The 19,535-nt window shown below is 33.9% G+C and overlaps 3 protein-coding genes across 5 annotated transcripts; 1 reads left to right on the plus strand and 2 right to left on the minus strand.

Moving 5' to 3' along the window:
* Positions 1–6,854: 6,854 nt before the first annotated feature.
* Positions 6,855–10,009, minus strand: LOC139866780 (rRNA (cytosine-C(5))-methyltransferase NOP2C). Its single transcript, XM_071855070.1, has 9 exons — positions 9,873–10,009; positions 9,433–9,577; positions 9,174–9,264; positions 8,879–9,070; positions 8,055–8,302; positions 7,853–7,984; positions 7,574–7,641; positions 7,418–7,479; positions 6,855–7,260 (listed from the first exon to the last, which is right to left on the minus strand). The coding sequence occupies exons 1-9, from the start codon at positions 9,974–9,976 to the stop codon at positions 7,127–7,129; spliced, it is 1,176 nt and encodes a 391-aa protein (XP_071711171.1). The 5' UTR covers positions 9,977–10,009; the 3' UTR covers positions 6,855–7,126.
* A 234-nt stretch (positions 10,010–10,243) lies between these two features.
* LOC139868491 (protein EARLY-RESPONSIVE TO DEHYDRATION 7, chloroplastic-like) lies at positions 10,244–14,790 on the plus strand. Its single transcript, XM_071856826.1, has 5 exons — positions 10,244–11,130; positions 11,745–11,911; positions 12,425–12,509; positions 12,633–12,866; positions 14,457–14,790. Exons 1-5 carry the CDS (start codon positions 10,244–10,246, stop codon positions 14,788–14,790), a joined length of 1,707 nt encoding a protein of 568 aa, XP_071712927.1.
* Positions 14,791–15,460: 670 nt separating this feature from the next.
* On the minus strand, positions 15,461–19,170 carry LOC139865986 (aspartyl protease family protein 1-like). Of its 3 annotated transcripts, none has more exons than XM_071854110.1 (10): positions 18,644–19,170; positions 17,928–18,063; positions 17,575–17,810; positions 17,070–17,294; positions 16,834–16,972; positions 16,656–16,717; positions 16,237–16,336; positions 16,096–16,156; positions 15,923–15,994; positions 15,461–15,831 (listed from the first exon to the last, which is right to left on the minus strand). In XM_071854110.1, exons 1-10 carry the CDS (start codon positions 18,949–18,951, stop codon positions 15,614–15,616), a joined length of 1,557 nt encoding a protein of 518 aa, XP_071710211.1. In that variant the 5' UTR covers positions 18,952–19,170; the 3' UTR covers positions 15,461–15,613. The 3 variants fall into 3 exon arrangements, with proteins under 3 accessions (XP_071710211.1, XP_071710209.1, XP_071710210.1); XM_071854108.1 differs by having other exon boundaries at positions 16,656–16,729; positions 18,644–19,168; XM_071854109.1 differs by having other exon boundaries at positions 15,462–15,831; positions 16,656–16,729; positions 16,834–16,969; positions 18,644–19,167.
* Positions 19,171–19,535: the final 365 nt, after the last annotated feature.

Consider the following 19,535-nt stretch of genomic DNA (forward strand, 5'->3'; position numbering starts at 1 on the left):
TAAACATGCTTTAAACGTCAACAAAAATGTTGGTGAGTTATAGGTTTAACCTATATATATCAAATCGTAACAATAGACCACAAGATTTCATATTTCAATACACATCCCATACATAGAGATAAAAATCATTCATATGGTGAACACCTGGTAACCGACATTAACAAGATGCATATATATAAGAATATCCCCATCATTCCGGGACACCCTTCGGATATGATATAAATTTCGAAGTACTAAAGCATCCGGTACTTTGGATGGGGTTTGTTAGGCCCAATAGATCTATCTTTAGAGTTCGCGTCAATTAGGGTGTCTGTTCCCTAATTCTTAGATTACCAGACTTAATAAAAAGGGCATATTCGATTTCGATAATTCAACCATAGAATGTAGTTTCACGTACTTGTGTCTATTTCGTAAAACATTTATAAAAGCAGCGCATGTATTCTCAGTCCCAAAAATATATATTGCAAAAGCATTTAAAAAGGGATTAATGAAACTCACTTTCACAGATTTTTACTTCGTCGGGAAGTAAGACTTGGCCACTGGTTGATTCACGAACCTATAACAATATATACATATATATCAAAGTATGTTCAAAATATATTTACAACACTTTTAATATATTTTGATGTTTTAAGTTTATTAAGTCAGCTGTCCTCGTTAGTAACCTACAACTAGTTGTCCACAGTTAGATGTACAGAAATAAATCGATAAATATTATCTTGAATCAATCCACGACCCAGTGTATACATATCTCAGTATTGATCACAACTCAAACTATATATATTTTGGAATCAACCTCAACCCTGTATAGCTAACTCCAACATTCACATATAGAGTGTCTATGGTTGTTCTGAAATATATATAGATGTGTCGACATGATAGGTCAAAATATTGTATACGTGTCTATGGTATCTCACGTAGCTAAAATGAGAAAAATTATCCAATCTTGTTTTACCCATAACTTCTTCATTTTAAATCCGTTTTGAGTGAATCAAATTGCTATGGTTTCATATTGAACTCTATTTTATGAATCTAAAAAGAAAAGTATAGGTTTATAGTCGGAAAAGTAAGTTACAAGTCGTTTTTGTAAAGGTAGTCATTTCAGTCGAAAGAACGACGTCTAGATGACCATTTTAGAAAACATACTTCCACTCTGAGTTTAACCATAATTTTTGGATATAGTTTCATGTTCATAATAAAAATAATTTTCTCAGAATAACAACTTTTAAATCAAAGTTTATCATAGTTTTTAATTAACTAACCCAAAACAGCCCACGGTGTTACTATGACGGCGTAAATCCGGTTTTACGGTGTTTTTCGTGTTTCCAAGTTTTAAATCATTAAGTTAGCATATCATATAGATATAGAACATGTGTGTAGTTAATTTTAAAAGTCAAGTTAGAAGGATTAACTTTTGTTTGCGAACAAGTTTAGAATTAACTAAACTATGTTCTAGTGATTACGAGTTTAAACCTTCGAATAAGATAGTTTTATATATATGAATCGAATGATGTTATGAACATCATTACTACTTCAAGTTTAGTAGGTAAACCTACTGGAAGTGACAAGAAATGATCTAGCTTCAAAGGATCTTGGATGGCTTGAAAGTTCTTGAAGTAGGATCATGAAACAAAAACAAGTTCAAGTAAGATTTTTACTCGAATTAAGATAGTTTATAGTTATAGAAATTGAATCGAAGTTTGAATATGAATATTACCTTGAATAAGAAAGATAACCTACTGTATATAACAAAGGTTTCTTGATCTTAGATGATTACTTGGAATGGATTAGAAAGCTTGGAAGTAAATTAGTAAACTTGAAGGGATTTTTGAAGTGTTCTTGAAGTGTTCTTCCTATGATGATTATAGCTTGATTCTTGAAGTGATTTTTGATGAAGATGATGATTAACTACTGGAAAAATACGTTCATAATAGTGTGTGTGTGTTGAGAGAGAATTAGAAAGAGAATTGGAAGTGAAATGGAGTGAATGATGAGTGGTAATTGGTGAGTGGTGAGTGGGGTTAAAAGGAGTTCTAGTTAGTTGACTAGCTCATGGTAGAAGTTAAAATTGATTAGTCATACATGACATAATCAAGAGTGGAATCCCATGCTAGTTCCTATTGGTATATACTCATAGTAAGTACGTTTTGAAGCTGTGTATAATACAGGTAAGAATACGACTAGAATTCTTGATGAAAGAAAAGAATGGAAAAGTAACTGTAACCATTTTCGTTAAGTATGAGTGTTTTGATATATGTCTTGAAGTCTTCCAAAAGTATTTTAATACATCTAAATACACTACATGTATATACATTTTAACTGAGTCGTTAAGTCATCGTTAGTCGTTACATGTAAGTGTTGTTTTGAAACCTTTAAGTTAACGATCTCAATTAATGTTGTTAACCCATTGTTTATTATATCTAATGAGATGTTAAATTATTATATTATCATGATATTATGATATATTAATATATCTTAATATGATATATATACATTTAAATGTCGTTACAACGATAATCGTTACATAGATGTCTCGTTTAGAAATCCTTAAATTAGTAGTCTTGTTTATATGTATATATCTCATTGTTAATATACTTATGGAGATACTTACTTATCATAATCTCATGTTAACCATATGTATATCCATATATATATCGTCATGTCGTTTTTACAAGTTTTAACGTTCGTGAATCGCCGGTCAACTCGGGTGGTCAATTGTCTATATGAAACATATTTCAATTAATCAAGTCTTAACAAGTTTGATTGCTTAACATGTTGGAAACATTTAATCATGTAAATATCAATCTCAATTAATATATATAAACATGGAAAAGTTCGGGTCACTACAGCTATAACCTAGTATTAGGACCTGATCAACCCTAGGATACAAGGTAAGTAGTTATGTATGCTTAACGTCACAATAGGGATATAGTACCTACGTACGGTTAATCAATTATCCGTCAAAGAAGATCTACCCATTTAGGTTGTGATTAGAGTAGGCAATATAGAGTTCAGTGAACACTGGCTTGCTCAGAAGCATGATTCACGTCAGAAGCAACGTTCTTGAGATGTTGTAAGATGATCCGGGGTTGAGTAAGTGATCGCAAAGGAGAGACCTCTAATCCAATTAGCAGTACCTTAGAATATCTAAGAGTACACATCTGTTAATGTTAAGGCATAGCTTAGTATTAAGTGGAGGAATGTTATTGTAGTCAAACCAACTAGGATTAAGAAAAGCTAAGACTTTCCTTTAAGGATATACCACTTTATTCATGTACCTAGAATTCTATCAATAAAGTCGTTTAAAACCTTTTAGGTTAACGTTGGGAGTAGGGCTATCCGTCTTAGCCAGAATCTTCAAAGCCTAAACTCTTAGTGACAAATCAGTTAGGTTCATAGCCCAGTTAATTGAGGTTTAGTGTTTATTCTAGGAAGTTAAACTCTTGTAATAGTTCTCCATCAGTATTCTATTTTTCATACCTATCCCTTTTTTTCTTTATAGTTTGTATTACCTTAGTTGAGTTTAATCTATCACCACTTGTTACTAGGGTTAACTATTTACGCACTTTTATCCACATTACTGAGCAAATATACAAAAATACGAACCCGAGTTATACTTACCACTTACTCGTTAAAAGGAAGACAAGTAGGTCAATTATAGCTAGAAAACACAGCTAAATATAAATAATAAAACCATTACCCCCTCTTGGTAACAGATTCTAACGTTTTGCAGCCTAATGACACCGCATAAATAAAATCGTCCAAATAGTACAACCCGGAAAAAAGTACAACCCGGAAAAAAGGATGTTCCCTGTTGGTACTATTTTCCGACTAGCGGCTAATATATACCATTACAATACTAGAACTGCTCAGCGAGGTGGGATATGTTGTCGATTGATGTTTGCCCTCGGGATGAATCCCCAAAGACCCGGATCACAGGCAAAGATTCTGTGGGGTAGCCTTATCAATCTTTCGGGACCAAACTGTGAGTAGGTCCGTCTAGCGCATTGTTGCTAAGCGGTTGACTTCTAAAGAGAGACAGTACTATGTGAGAGAGAAAGTGTGTTCTCTGTCACCAGTTATTGAATGTTGAAATGTGGTAACCCAGGGGTCTATTTATAGGCAAAAATCCTCCAGGATATTCGGATACACGTGTCAGATGATGATTGATTGATTTATGCGAAATATGCATGAACAGACTTAAGCTCGACGTTGGCGTGGCACGTGTGCTGCTCACACGCTTATATGAGGGCTTAAGCATAGAAGCTGCCTTTAGGGCTTACGCATGACGCTGAGCTGCCTACTGTGATCGGAGAACGCTGAACGACTATATAATAGAAAATGGTGTATGTTGGTACTTTTGTGCATTTGAAGTGGTTTTTTTCTATAAAAATGATATTTTTATGAGTGAAAATGTAATGTAAAAACGTATCAAATCTAAGTGTGAAAGTTGAAACCGGAGTTTGAAAATCCGGTATTATTGTTTGGTCAGCAAATCCGGAGTTTTAAAGTTCGGTTAAGGCACATGTGGCAGTATCAAACACCAAACCGTAGTTTCAAACTCCGGATTCACCAAAACCGGAGTTTGAAACTCCGGATTTTCTATTTTTGTAATACTTTTTTCCAGATTTCTATTTTTGCAAAAACAGTTAAAAAAAAAAAAAAAAAAAAATCTTAGGGGCCCTCTCCCTCTTTAACATACCTTTAAATAACAATGACTTTGTGAAATTACGTAGACATGACAAAGCAAGTCAAGTCAAGATAAACTAAAAAACTTAAAGAAAAAGGGGTGTAAAAAGCCATGGTGATGAGTGTGTGCATGTGCATGCATCAACTTATAATTAAAACAGTTGCTACCCTCTAAAGTATCATGATAATCTAACTTTACTTTTGTAAAATCACCTCATCATATATAAGATCACCTAGCGATGGTCTACCAAATTTAGAAAAATGAAAGCACACATCCTTAAAAAGGGTGGAACCCCAAGATTTTGTTGACATGGAAGAACTCATTTATGATACACCCATCAGATATTTGTAAGCCAAAAACAAAGATGTTGATGGCCCATTACCCCACATGTTTTGTAGATAACGCCTTCTTGTCAAACTATTAACGGTCGGAATGATGTGTCATGGTCAAGTGATGAGGTTAAGCAACAGGATGTTTGTTGTCGGATAAGATCTTTGTTGGTCTAACTTTTGAGTCTGTGGGTCTCCCCTTATCATATAACTCCACTTTTTGATTCCTAATTTGTGCACGTACGCGCGTATTCGTATTTGTTACATTTTCCTTAAGATTCTTCAATCAAATTCCATTGATTTAGTAACACACATGTAATTCTATGATTTGGACCAAAAAATAGCGAAATAACTATTTTTAACTCATATATACTTGTCAAGTTCACTTGCATTGCAGGTAAAATATCATCTTTATTGCCCACTAAAACTTCATCAAATTAATTAGGTGCTTCTATTGTGAATGAAAAACATATGGCTTTAGATAATCCATTATCATTTTATAGATGAATATGGTTTTTGTGTATTCATATATAATGGAATTGAAGAATTGCAAGTTCACAGTATAATACACAAAGCGTTACATATCAAGGTAAGCTAGGTTGAAAGAAAGAAAAAAAATAAAAAATGAGGACGTACGTGTGCTTGTATGAAGCATACTGACATATATATTCATGCATTACTACACCACCACTTCCGCGGCCAGTTTTAGAATATACAGTCAAACTAATTGTTTTCAACTGTAATAAAATAAGTATAAAGATATTATATTTTAAATACGTACGTCATTAACTTTTACCATGTAAAGCAGCACAAAAAGAACGATAATTCAAGATACATAGTGATATGTATGGAAAAAGCGTATGCAGTTTTTAATTCAAGAAATTCGATAATGGATTACAACTTTTTATAAATGGAAAAGGTGAAGTTGATTGTCGTTTTTTTTTTTTTTTTTTTTTTTTTTTTTTTTTTTTTTTTTTGATTGTCAGGTTAATACCTCTATTAGCAAGAACATTGAATAGTTGTCTCAAGCGGCCCATCTGAGTGTAATAAGACAGCCAAATAGATTAAGCCAGCCCAATTTTGTGCAGCTGGGTTGTTGACACGAGATAAGCTATATTGGGCTGTGACTGATGATGATTAAGACATATTGGGCCGTTGCTGGGTATGTACAATTTTAAGTAAGAGATAGTAACCAAAACCTTCATTTTTTACAAACTATAACAGTACGCCCTTAAAAAAGAAATTTGCAAAAACATCGCAAGTCGCAAGGCACTTTGCGACGTCGCAAGGTGCAAGGTACTGGTCACAAGGTGGTCCTGCGACTTACTCGTCACAAGGTGGTCTTGCAACTGACGTGTACCAAGCGAAGTCAAAACTTTGAAACGTCATAACGGCAAATGGTCTTATACATTAACTTACTCATTCCCGGTCGTTAATACCTTCAACCAAGTTCCCTTAACAACTATATATACAATGCTAACCTAACTTAAACCAAATACGCACATGTTCGCAAGTGACTTTTCACCAAACTAGCTAGCACAAGGCCAAACACTACTAGATCTCATATCACTACTAATGAACTGACCAATTGCTCCACCCATGAATTTTCAACATTTAGACACCCTGCTAATGTAAGACCAGTCATGCCAACCCTAAGCAGTAAAAAAATACACCAGAACAGCTAAAATATATCGATAATATAAAGCAGTTGTGGTTTGATCGTTTTTATTAAAATTTACTATCTCATTTGATAGGTTTTGGTCGAAGTTTACCATCTGCAAATACTTCGAAAGCTTGACAAATACAAAACAAAAAGAGTCATATGATATCACAAGACTTGTAAGTTCTAGCTTAACACATATTGTACAAAAAGGAGTTCTTATACACAACAGAATATTGTAAAGAAAAAGGAACAAAAAAGTCCACATCAGATGTATGCAACGGGTTTTGATAATGTAACAAATGACATTAGATGCAAGTAAAAGTGGTGAAAAATAAGGCCACCAGATGATCTGTACATTCAATTGTGTGATATAACTACCAAATGCGACTGTTAGTGTAGCTTCGATTCTGTTTAGCAAAAAAGATCCATTAATAAGAACTTCGGTCATATTGCGAGTTTTGTGAACTTGGCAACAAAGAGGCCACTGGTTTTAGAAATAAGTGGATCAAAACGCAGAGTTTTTGGTATTCGTCCACTCTTGCAAGGCCAGGATTCAGAACCCTCTATTTCCAACAACTCTGTCAATTAAAAAGAATATTATGGAAGTCAAATGAAGATGAGTATGCACATAAAGGGCAAACTATGTGTGTGTGTGCGCGCGCGCGTGTGAGTCTGTGTGTGGATAATGTGAACACTTAGGGATACATGTGAAAAAGCATGAAGCAACAGAATTACCAGCACATGCATTTAGTGTAAGAAATTTCTCAACGACGTCTTCGTTTTGAGCAAACGTTAAACTATTCAATAAAAAAAGGTAAAAGGAAAATTAGCCAACATTCGGTTGAACCTAACTAAAAATACGTTGCGAAAGATGTTAGCAGCAATATGCACCTGCAAGTGCTGTAAACAAGGTTCCCTCCCACTTTCAATAACTTGAAACCATTCTCCAAAAGTCGAAACTGCATCATGTAAAAATTTTCAAAAGAACATTCAGACTCGACAAAATACAAAATAAGCTGCAATCTTTAATGAGATGATGTACCAGTTACAACCCACACACTTCAATGAGATTAGGGAACCTTTAACAGAATTACGGTAAAAAAAAAAAAAAAATAGAAAAGTATATCATTATGCCATATGGTCAAACAGGTCAAAAGTTGTCAATTCTACCTGAAGACTGGTCAAACCATCAGTTCTCTTTGCATCCAAGACACGGCGTTCAAAAGTTGACCATCCCCAATTTTCAAACTTCTGAATATGTTTTATTGACCCATCATGAGTGCACTCTGCATCGACAAGTACCTGAATTTCGATTTTCAATTTTCAAATCCAGAATTTAGATCAAGCTAATACGAAAAAATAAAGAGCATACCTTATCATAACCATTTATTGAAAGATCATGGCTTGTAACGGTGTGAAACAGTTCACTCTTACTCAGTCCAACAACCCCAGAATGGGGTCCGTAATATATCATCTCTGGATCTTGATTGTGTGGAATCAATTGCAATGAATTCTTTTCTCGTTCTTTAATCGCCCTTTTTCTTTGCTTCCATGGCCTCCTCGAGGTCCACTCCTTGTACAAAATATCATCTCCTTTCATACCCAATTCCTTAACGTTTACTACAAATAATGAAAATTTAATTGCATCTATGATCTCATAAAACAGCTTGTTGCCACTAGATACAGACGGTCCCATCTTAATTGTCCCTAACATATATATATATATATATTTTTTTTAATTAAGATAAGTTGGATGAATATCATTTTTTAAGTTTGACTAAATTTTTTTGTGAAATAAATGATTGAGAGCAAGGTTGCAAAAATCGCTACTCGGGGTGTACTCAGTCGGGAATTTTTATGGAGTACTCGGCAAATCGGGGAGTACTTGGATGTTGACCAAGTTTGACTTTGACCAATTTTGACTGATACTCCGAATAATCCTGAACTTTAGCCGAGTTTTGACCGAGTAATCCCGTGTTTTGACTGTGTTTAATCGAATAATCCGAGTAATTGGACCGAGTAATCGGGAGACTCAACACTGATTGAGAGTAATATATGAGGGTAAATTGGAGAGTTTAAAGGTTTTTAATAGTTATTGTATTCAAGTACACTTTTTATGGGACAAACAAAGATGGTAAAATGGACAATTATATTGGGACGGTGGGAGTAATAATTATTATGGACAAGAATTATTACCGGATTCAGAAAGAATTCGGATAGGTATGAGAGAAAATGAAGCTCCATCGGCAACAAAGAGACGACAGTGATCACCAAGTGCGTATTTTTGAATCAATGTTCTACAAGCAGCCAACCGATGTCTTGCTACATCAACACCAGTTACAGAACCCGAGTTTCCAACAAGTTCAAGGCACATGCAAAGTTTAGCACCTATGCATAGATTAAGTAACAGATATAAGGGACACTATTGGATTGAATAAAAAACAAACTATTAAATGGAATATGTAAAGCCATAACCGACCATATATTTTACCTGGGGCAGCACAAAGATCAAGAACATGGTCTCCAGGAATGATATTTAAAGCTGAAACTGCAGCACCAGATGCTGCATCAATTCCATAAATCTAAAAGATAATGTACAATTTACTAATGAACTTAGTTGCGATACATAATAATCAAAAAATGAATAACACAGCAAAAAAGGATCTGTAAGATATATCATTTATTTTAAAAGATGTATAATATACAGTACAAATTAAGTTGCAGTTGGTGAGAATGATTTGAAAAATCACCTTTCCTTGTTGATATGCCTTTGAGCTAGCAATCTGAATATGGGGTGGTAATGAATAAAAATTGGGTAACCATTCCACTTTCTCAAGTTTACATTTGAGGTCAGCTTCAATTGCCTCAAGCTGCTCCTCACACCCGGGCTTTAATCTTCACAGATACACAAGAATCAAGCATATTGATATAGCAATTAAAATACCTGTTGATTAAAATCAATTCTACTGGCTAGAAGTTACTAAAGTATGTATTTGATATGAAGTTAAATTTACTTGTTGCCATCGATAACATTAGCAAAATTGCAGACCTAATTGAATGACATCACTTAAATGCAACATAATTGGTAGAATCAGAATGATGAATAATTAATTGTACAGTCTTATCTTATTTTTTAGATTAAAAAAAAAAAAAGCTACTGTATGATATAGAGATAGAGATGGGAAGATACCTAATATAACGAGGAGTACAATCACCATGGGTATAAATTGAAGGGTCGATTCCATTGTCGTTAAGAAATTGAAGAAACGCATCCGGTAGTGGCAGCTTTTCCATACCCCTCTACCCCAAATTGTAGCCCTAAGTTTGATTTTTGAAGTAAGATTAAGTATTTTTTGTAAAGGACTAATCTGCACAAAAACCAAAATAAAAGGGCCAAAGTTGTCATTATTTTGAAACTTATCAACTCTTAGAGAATTTGGATATCGAACTGTTGCAGTTGCGCGCGCATTTTTACATGTTCATCGCCAATTACCATTTTTCCATCAAACCCTAACCCTATCTTCAATCTTCAATTCCCATTACCAAAAATTCATAAAACAAATGACGTCAGAAAACCCTAATTCTCCCCCAAGACCCCCAATGTACCGTAAGATCAATTCATACCCACCCCCTTCTGCACCTCCACTACCTTCATCATCAACAAACCCTAACCAACCATCTTCATCACTTTACCCGAATATCGACATGAAAGAAACAGTGGAAAATCTATTCCCTGACTCACCACATCATCCAAATTCAGAATCTGATTCAGCCGAAGAAACGGTCATATCTGTTCCTGGCGCGATCCTACATTTGATCGATACCAATCGCAGTGTTGATCTCTCTATTGGAAATTTCTCAATAACGCAGTTGCGTCAAGGTGACAATGTGATCGCGGTTATCGCTTGTGTTAATGATGAGATCCAATGGCCATTATTAAAGGATTCAGTATGTGTTAAGCTAGATCATTCACATTACTTTTTCTCGTTTCGAGCTCCAAAAGAGAACGAAAACGACAATGAGATGCTGAATTACGGATTAACATTTGCGACAAAAGGACAAGAACAATTGTTGAAAGAATTGGATGAGTTATTGGAGAGTTACTGTTGTTTTTCGGTGCACAAAGTGGAGAAGAAGGAGGGTAGTGCATTGGATGTTAGGATGGTGTTGGGGATGAGTCCGCTTGATTTGAAATCAGCATCAAAGAAGGCAGAGATGGAACAGAGTTGTAGCGTATATTGGACCACGTTGGCTCCAAATGTGGAGGATTATAGTGGGACCGCTGCAAAGTTAATAGCGGTGGGGTCAGGACAGCTTGTAAAGGGGATTCTATGGTGTGGAGATGTTACAGTTGATAGATTGAAGTGGGGAAATATGGTTCTGATGGAAAAAATGGGACCTGCTAGTCATGCAGAAATTAGTCCCCAAACTTTGAAGAATATACATAGGTTCTCAATTTAATTTCAGTACTCATAGTTATTTGTTTGTTTTTCGACTATGTTGTATACTGCCCGTTGTATGCTTATTTGATATGCTTTGGGTTGCTTGTTTATCTTGAGCTTCTTGTTGTTTCAAAATAAGGTCTGATATTCTGAACTATTCGGGTACCCATAGTGTGTAATAAACATCATATTTGTTGATTTTATATTTAATTTGTGGTACTTATGTTGGTATGTCATTTGCCACATGAGATCCTTAATTTCATACCTTAATTCATAAATAGTGTGATGCATAGTATAAATTTCATACCTTAATTTATTAATTCAAAGCACTTAAGTGTTGACTTTTAGATATTTGAATTAATTGGAAGATATAGTTTATTTTCTTGTCGTTTTGCCTTAAGGGTTGACAATACAAATACATCCTCGTATCTGTAACTTTTAATTAGAATATTTTTAAATTCTAGTATTCTTGTAACTACCATGTACCAAAATGCTTTTCTCTTCGAGAGTCTTTATATGTATATTAGAATGATGATGATGATGATGATGATGATGATGATGATGATGATGATGATGATGATGACATTATATATAATTGTCATTGTTATTGTTATATATAGGGTTAAGAAGATGACTATGATGACAGAAAAAGTGGCAGGAGGCGTTCTTACAGGCGTTCTGAAGGTTACTGGATACTTTTCAACTTCGGTCGCGAAATCCAAATTTGGAAAGAAGTTCTTCCGCCTTGTACCTGGAGAAATGGCACTCGCTACTTTGGATGGATTTAGTAAGAACTACCCCTCGTTTCTTTTATCCGATACGTTTGTCATGATCAATATGGTATGCATGAATCATTTTTGCTTTTTAGCTGTTTTTCTTAATTATGACTTCGGTTAATCTTCTTTCTATCTTTGAGTTCTCGGCCTTTCACTCTTGGATTATAATTTTCTTACTGCATCACAACCTTAAGACAAACAATATACTTCAGGCTAAATTGTAATGTTCTAGTTTTAGGGCGATAATTAATTTTTTCCCAATTTCTCAGTAGATTACTCAAATGGGCCAATAATTGGCTTTAGGTTCTCGAATTATTAACATCGAGTAATCAATGCTATAATGTTTTTTCGAGGAATGATGATACCAGGAACTTGACTAATGGTGACTACAAAATAATTTCTTAAATTGCCTACTTGTTTCTTAACAGAGTGAATCTTTGCTCTAGTCCTGGTTGTAATAGGTATACTTAGTTGTGTAAGTAGGTATCACCTAATTTGATATGTATCTTTATTTATGTACATAGGCAAGGTTTGTGATGCTTTTGAAGTATCTGGAAAGAATGTAATGTCAACCTCGTCTACTGTCACAACGGAACTTGTTGCCCACAAGTAAGCTAAAATTAAAAGCACTTGTAACTATCTTTTCATATATTGAATGAATGATGAAAAAAGTTAATCTTTACATCTAAGTAATAAGAAGGTAAATGATTCAATTTGTATACGTGTTTGTAGATATGGAGAAGATGCGGCAAAAGCAACAAATGAAGGATTGGATGCAGCGGGTCATGCAGTAGGAACTGCATGGACCGTTTTTAAAATTAGAACGGCAGTGAATCCAAAGAGTGTTATAGCACCAAGTGCACTCACAAAATCTGGTATTAAAAATGCAACCGAAGAGATGAGGACTAAAGCTATTAAACAAATTAAGGCTAAAGAGTCACCTAAAAAAGCGCTAAAAAAATCCAAGTAAACTTTCTGGAATTTTCTTAAATTCAATTTACTTAGACTTATATATTTCATATCAATCAAATATCAATGTTGAATTATCATGATATCTCTAATTTCTGGAACAGATGGAGAAGGTGTATGCTTTGTTGTATGTAACTTCATAAATGGCAGCTGATAGGTTCAGTTTCTTTTTAACCTTTTTCTTATTCATTTACTGTACATGGTCCTAAGCAATCAAGAGATAGCTTAATTAAAGGATGCTGAAATACATTTTGAGATGAATAAATTGAAAAATGTTAAATAGGAATTTAGTGGTAAAGGTGTTATGTAACTTATTGTTTGGACATTGACATAACATAATCCATCAACTGTATGAAATTAAAGATAGAGAATGATGAAGTATGCATAGGTATGCTATTTAAGTTGTCTAAGCTTTTAAGATTTTAGGGATGTGATCCGTACACAACATGTTTTTATCCATACACAACCAAACGTACTTTAAAGTGTTGTACAGTACAACACTTCAAATCACGTTTGGTTATGGATAAAAAACATGTTGTATACGGATCACTACCCTATTATCAATGCTAGCAAGTTTCTAGTCTTGCATGGTTTTTCTTATCTAATACATGACGCTTGTTTTGTTTTGTTTTGTGTATGCTTATCTTGCTCTACAAACTATTCAGTATTAATAGCCAAGAAGGTGCCCTTCTAAAAAAAAAATAATAATAAATTAATAGCCAAGTAGGTCTAATATGAATGTCTAAATTGCTAGCTATCAACTATAAGCAATTTCTGTCAAGGATTCATTTGTTCAGCAACCAGCAATATTATAAGAAACCATCCGATCTAGATACCCAGGTTACAAAAAAAAAAAAAAAAAAAAAAAAAAACCTAGAGAACACGCACACACTAAAATGATTACAAGTAGGTGTGACAATAGTTCTAATTACTCCTCTCTTAAACTATAATGTGATCAGCATGTACATTTTCAACCAATCACAAACTTCATTATATCATCTTCCTCATTAGAGAATTTTGGGCATTTATCTTGTACATTTCAACTTCAACATAACCTCTCCTCCTATGATATCATTTTCACTCTAGTAACCAGCAGCGATTCCATAGTTCGAAGGTTGATGAGATGTTGTGTGCTGGCTAGATTTGTAATCCGGACATTATTGCATCCCTTGATGCTCCAACATTTCAGAAAAGCCAAATTCGTAAAGGTTAAGTAATCTAGCATCTTCCCTTGTTAGATCAATGATATCATCTTTGCATTTCATTACTTAAACTGTAGTTTCCAATCATGTGATTGTATCTTGTTTTTTCCTCTACACAATCATCTTTGGCCATCAAACATTTTCCATATATGTTGATCTCGGCATACTCGATCATTATCATTCTTAGAGGACGAGGATAATAACTAATTTTCGCAATCATGAGACTCGACAATCAAACTGGTAACTCCCGGCCACCTTCTTCTGTTTGAACTAAACTTTTATTTCTTTCTTCATTGCTTTTGTACTAAAAAACTTTTGAGTATGTTATCTTTCCTGCAGTCCTTATTGTCTAATGTTATTGAGGCCATTTATGGATGTGATACAGGTATACTTTTGTATCAGACGTTTACTTGGAGGTGTATGGTCTAATACTATTGGTCGTTGAATTAATTGCATTCTCAGAATATCATCCCCTTCCATTAGGTGATGGAACTTCTACTCGATTTTGGAAGGATATTTGGGTTGGTGATGTTCCTTTATCGTCTAGAGATAATAAACTCTTTCATTTGGATTCAGATGAACATTGCATACTTTCTGATAGATTTTCAGAGGGTGTTCTCAGTTGGAACTGGTCATGTGATTCAGATCGGTTATTGACAGCTATCTTCTTCCTTCTCGGGTACATGTTACGGTTTGGTCGAAAGTATGATTCAGATTAACTTCGAATCGAAAACTAGTTTTCAGGAAGTCGATATCTTGATATAGAAAAAACACATGCACTACAAAAAGGCAAATCTTGTTTACCTTGAACAAATCAACGACACTTAAGATTGTATGTTATGGTTGACATGCAAGGCAGAACACACAAGAGAACTACAAATAAACTGCTGATCTAATTAATTTAGCTATCTATTTTGTCAGTAGTTAAATTTTAATAGCATATAAAAGAATTGTTGTGCCACACAAATGTTTACGTACAAATGGGTCAATGTATTCTGTAGTTGGAGTACTAAAATGTCACCAGCTCTGATTTGTACGTACTCCTCAACTTGCAGCAATGTTACTATTGCTTTCATTATGTCATGTAGGCTTATCTTAATTCCTAATCATATTATTTCAAGCTTATTTTTAGCATATACGGAGTATTTGCCAATCAGGAAAATAGTAACGACTACTTTATGCATCCTTTAATGTACAAAATCCATTTTTATAAACAGCTTGGTCTATTCAGAGTTATATATCGGCGATGAAGGAAAGAAAATTAAAAAGAACCATAGAAATGGAAACTCACATATATTATTATTATTATTATTATTATTATTATTATTATTATTATTATTATTATTATTATTATTATTATTAAAACTAAACGTAAACCGTAAGTCCTCTTTTACAAACAAAACTGTATATATTTACAACAAAACTAACTAATAAGTATTCTCTCTCTGTATATATCAATGATCGTGTGAAGATGATTCTATACTATTACTATTTACTATACTGCATCATATGACGATCTAAGGACAAAAAAAAAAAAACACATTACAATGATACAAACAAGAAAAGATTGGTAAGAATAGAGATTACAAGTACGAAAAGTGTGTACGATAATATGTATGCAATGCTTCCTGGCTGAGCCTGACTTGAGTTGGGGGACCCATTCTTAAACGTTGCTTCTGGTTCGACAGACATAGATGGTGAACCAATAGGAGAGGCTCGTGGGCTTATTGGTAGCGTGTTTGATTCTATACCATTGTAACCTGAACATGAAACTCATTATCAAAATCATATAACATCCTCAATATTATATACATAATTAATACAAGACGATGAGTGTGAAGATATACTTACAATTAGATGCTTTCCAACCCAATATATTCTTCTCACGATCAAACACCATTCGATAACCCGTCATAAAATTTTCTTAATAAAAGTGAACCAACAATTTGTTATACTTTCAGTAGTTAATAATGATTGTTACGAAAAAAGAAAAAAAAAATGAGAGTGGTGATGGTAGTGCTTACGTCCAATGATGTTTACATCCTCACTTTTGACTATACCCAAACAGAACACGGATCCACCCTCCTATGAAACCAAACACAAATTAATCAACTAAGTACACTTATATAATAGAAAGTGAATGAAATAAAGAATACTGTCCTTACTTCAAGAGGAATAACAACAATTGGATTTGTTACGGCGAATTGGTCTCCTCCTTTCATGGTTAGATTTAACAATGGTGCTTCAAACGTCTGCTGGCTGGGACTGTACAAAAACGCACGGTCATAAACAGACTAATAATCCAAAATCCAGACTGCATTAGGTTTAGATTGTCAGTTTTAACTAGCCGTTGAGCTCGGGGGTAATAGAAATTTTCTTCCCATTTTTTGTAATACAGTTAGCTGAAACTGGCAAACTGTGAGGGCTGCGTATCAATTAAAAAAAAAGAGTAATTTTCTAGAGTGGGTCGGGTCGATTACTGTTTGTCCAATTAACCTAAAAAATCAATTATAGACAGAAAAAGAAAAGAAAAGAAAGAGCATATTAACCGTTCATATGTAAATAGGTTATGTTGTACGCTGACCTTATATCATAACAATACTCGAAAAGAAAGTCAGAACTAGGCTGACTCCGAGTCTTTTTCGTCTGTGAAGTAAACTGGAACGGTATGAAATAAATCAAGCAACTCTAATCAAAAAAAAAAAAAAAAAAAAAAAAAAAACTAGAAAATATACCGTACTACACAACACGACTTTACTTACACTGTCACCAATAACCGAGTAAGCCGGATCATTCAAATACGTGAACGAGGTACCAGTATCAAATATTGCATCAAAATTAACATCACTAACATTGTTTCCAACAACCGCATGTGTCATGCTAATGTTATAAGTTTTACTGCTAAAACAAAAACAAAACAAAAAAGACGCTGAATATCACAAAGTCAAAGTCATTCAAATCACTTCACAATTTCATAATTCGGTCAAAGTCAACTTACTGAGGTGTATCAATATTAATTGGCGTTTCTCCTTGATCCGAGGTGCCTTTATCTCCAAAGTTGATTCTCCCTGCACCATCAGGGCTGAAGCACATCGAGAACGAATTTGCAGCAAGACCAGTGCTGGCTAAAACGCTAGGAACCGATAAGTTCTCCATACCAAGCCCAAATAGTCCGTTTGGCGCTGCACCGTTTATAAACGACCCAGTTTGGATCATTCCACACCTGATTACATTACAATTTACAATGATTATATATATTATATATTATGTATTATATAATTATATATATACATATAAAACCAAAGACACACTACTAATGTGCTCAAACGGGCACCGTTAAACTTTTAAGGTCAGCAAATCCGATTTAGACTCATTAACCGTAAACAGAATTTGAATTGTAATCAGGGATTAATCGGGGTATTTTACAACAGATCATAACATAATTGCATATAATATATACTAAAGTTGCAGAAGTTCATGATCCATAACGAAGAAATAGGTACCCGAACTTAATCTTTGCATCGACAGCTTTCAGTGAAGTATCTTCGGTTGTCAAATGAAGATTGTCTTCAATCAAGATGCCGGTTGAGGAAGTATTACTCGAAAGATAATTGACTTGATAAGGACAGATATCAGGTCTTGTAGAGCATTGTTTTTTTAGACTACACGAGCTACTACTGCACGGAACTCTTTTACTCGTTGACGACGTTTTAGGGCTGTATATATTGAATTCAAGTCGCTGGTAAACAAAGAATCGCAAGTATGAATATATGGTCTGTTATAAGACTGAGTTTATTAAAGATCAATTTATAAAACTTTTTGAAGCGAATAGAGTAGACATAAAGCAACCACTTACTCGCCCAGTTCTTGTAATCAATCCCTGTACGCAGCTGCGACAATCGCAAGGTATCCAAAACAAGTCACTTCCAGTGTCAAGTGCCACCAAAAACCATAAACTTGGGGTACCAACTGAAACATTTGCATAATGCAAACTGCAGATTTCGGACAAATTTCAGCAATTATGCATACAGATAATATAATTATGTTAAAATAAAAAAAAATAAAAAAATAAGAACTATAGACAGATACAGATACAGATACATATACAGATACAGATATGAAATTATATACATGAAAATGCATAAAGAGGTTATAATTTTAAATAACATGATTATATACACGAAATATATACATGATTTAAAAATACAAAACAAACTTTCAAAAAATTAGGCTAAAACTAAGTTACAAATTTTCACGAATCATGCAAATAGATATAAATGAATTAAGCAAGATTTTATAAAAACAGATTTTGTTTGTTCCCAACTTTACTACTTTAGTTGCATCCTCAGATGATCAGCTATTCAAAAAAATTAAGTAAAATTTATTTTTTAAACGGCGATATCGACATCGAATGCTTTCATTGGCCAAAAACACATGTTGAATGTTGGGAACCCCGATATATTAATTCCGAAAAACAAATTCATTATCAACAAAAAGCTTAATTTATTCAACAAATTCCCCAACTGCACATTATGATTGAAAAAGGCTAATAAAATAAAAAGAAACCCTTACAATCCAAGAGAAGGAAGTTGATAAGTTTCATTGCCATCAGAAAAGGCTAAAGATGATTCAACAGTAGGATCACCGGCACCGGCAAGTCGCCGGCGATGAAAAATCCGGTCACGGTGAGCCATAGCAGAGTAATAATCAAGTGAACCCATTTTAGGTAGCTCATGATCATAAATATCTAACATACCTTTCACTGGATCAGAGTATCTATGATGTATATCATATCCATATGTACCAAAACCATCAATTAATTTTGAAAACAAAAAAATCAATCCAAAAAATATCAAAAATAAATTATAACCAAAACCCATTTCAATTAATCGAATACCCAGAAAAAAATTTAGTTTTTTACGAAATTTCAAGAGTTCAAGAAATGAAAGGATGTATTAATAAGGTATCATGTGTACTTATATATGTCTGGGTTATATGTATAAAGGTTTAGAAATGTAGGGTTGAATAAGGGGGGCTTAGAGAGAGAAGATTAACGGAGCAGAGTGGCTACTAAAATCGGCTAGAAAAAGTAGCAAAGTCTTTTTTTTTTTTTTTTTGCCGTCTGCGTCATAACATGAACACGAAAGCTTTTTTTTTTTTTTTTTTTTTTTACAGTATTTTTGTTTAGAATTTAAATTTAAATGGATGGATTATTATATTTCTACTTTTTGCGTGAGAGTGGGAAAGACGCCATGTTGACTAGCGGTTTTGGACTTCTATTTAGTTCCTGCGAGAAATGACTCGGACCAAGACCATCATTTATTTTGGTGTATTCCACATACTTGCGATTTCAAATTAAATACAGCGCTTTTTTCAATAAGATTCTGGTTTTCTCCGGAACACGTGTCTGTACAATTGATGAGCGTCGTTAAAATAAATGATACACTGATACAAATTTTGCCGT

This window comes from Rutidosis leptorrhynchoides, chromosome 9 (genome assembly GCF_046630445.1).
Source record: "Rutidosis leptorrhynchoides isolate AG116_Rl617_1_P2 chromosome 9, CSIRO_AGI_Rlap_v1, whole genome shotgun sequence".
Taxonomy (NCBI): Eukaryota; Viridiplantae; Streptophyta; class Magnoliopsida; order Asterales; family Asteraceae; genus Rutidosis; species Rutidosis leptorrhynchoides.

Excerpts from the sequence above, each read along its gene's own strand:
- LOC139865986 (XM_071854108.1), bottom strand. The coding sequence starts at position 18,951 with ATGGGTTTTGGTTATAATTTATTTTTGATATTTTTTGGATTGATTTTT. Across the intron at positions 17,295-17,574 it reads GATGCAAAGATTAAGTTCGG|GTGTGGAATGATCCAAACTG; the intron begins GTACCTATTTCT and ends TAATGTAATCAG. Across the intron at positions 16,337-16,655 it reads GAGTATTGTTATGATATAAG|TCCCAGCCAGCAGACGTTTG; the intron begins GTCAGCGTACAA and ends GTTTTTGTACAG.
- LOC139868491 (XM_071856826.1), top strand. The coding sequence starts at position 10,244 with ATGACGTCAGAAAACCCTAATTCTCCCCCAAGACCCCCAATGTACCGT. Across the intron at positions 11,131-11,744 it reads ACTTTGAAGAATATACATAG|GGTTAAGAAGATGACTATGA; the intron begins GTTCTCAATTTA and ends TGTTATATATAG. Across the intron at positions 12,510-12,632 it reads ACGGAACTTGTTGCCCACAA|ATATGGAGAAGATGCGGCAA; the intron begins GTAAGCTAAAAT and ends ACGTGTTTGTAG.
- LOC139866780 (XM_071855070.1), bottom strand. The coding sequence starts at position 9,976 with ATGGAAAAGCTGCCACTACCGGATGCGTTTCTTCAATTTCTTAACGAC. Across the intron at positions 8,303-8,878 it reads CCGAATTCTTTCTGAATCCG|TAAACGTTAAGGAATTGGGT; the intron begins GTAATAATTCTT and ends CATTATTTGTAG. Across the intron at positions 7,642-7,852 it reads ATGGTTTGACCAGTCTTCAG|TTTCGACTTTTGGAGAATGG; the intron begins GTAGAATTGACA and ends TACATGATGCAG.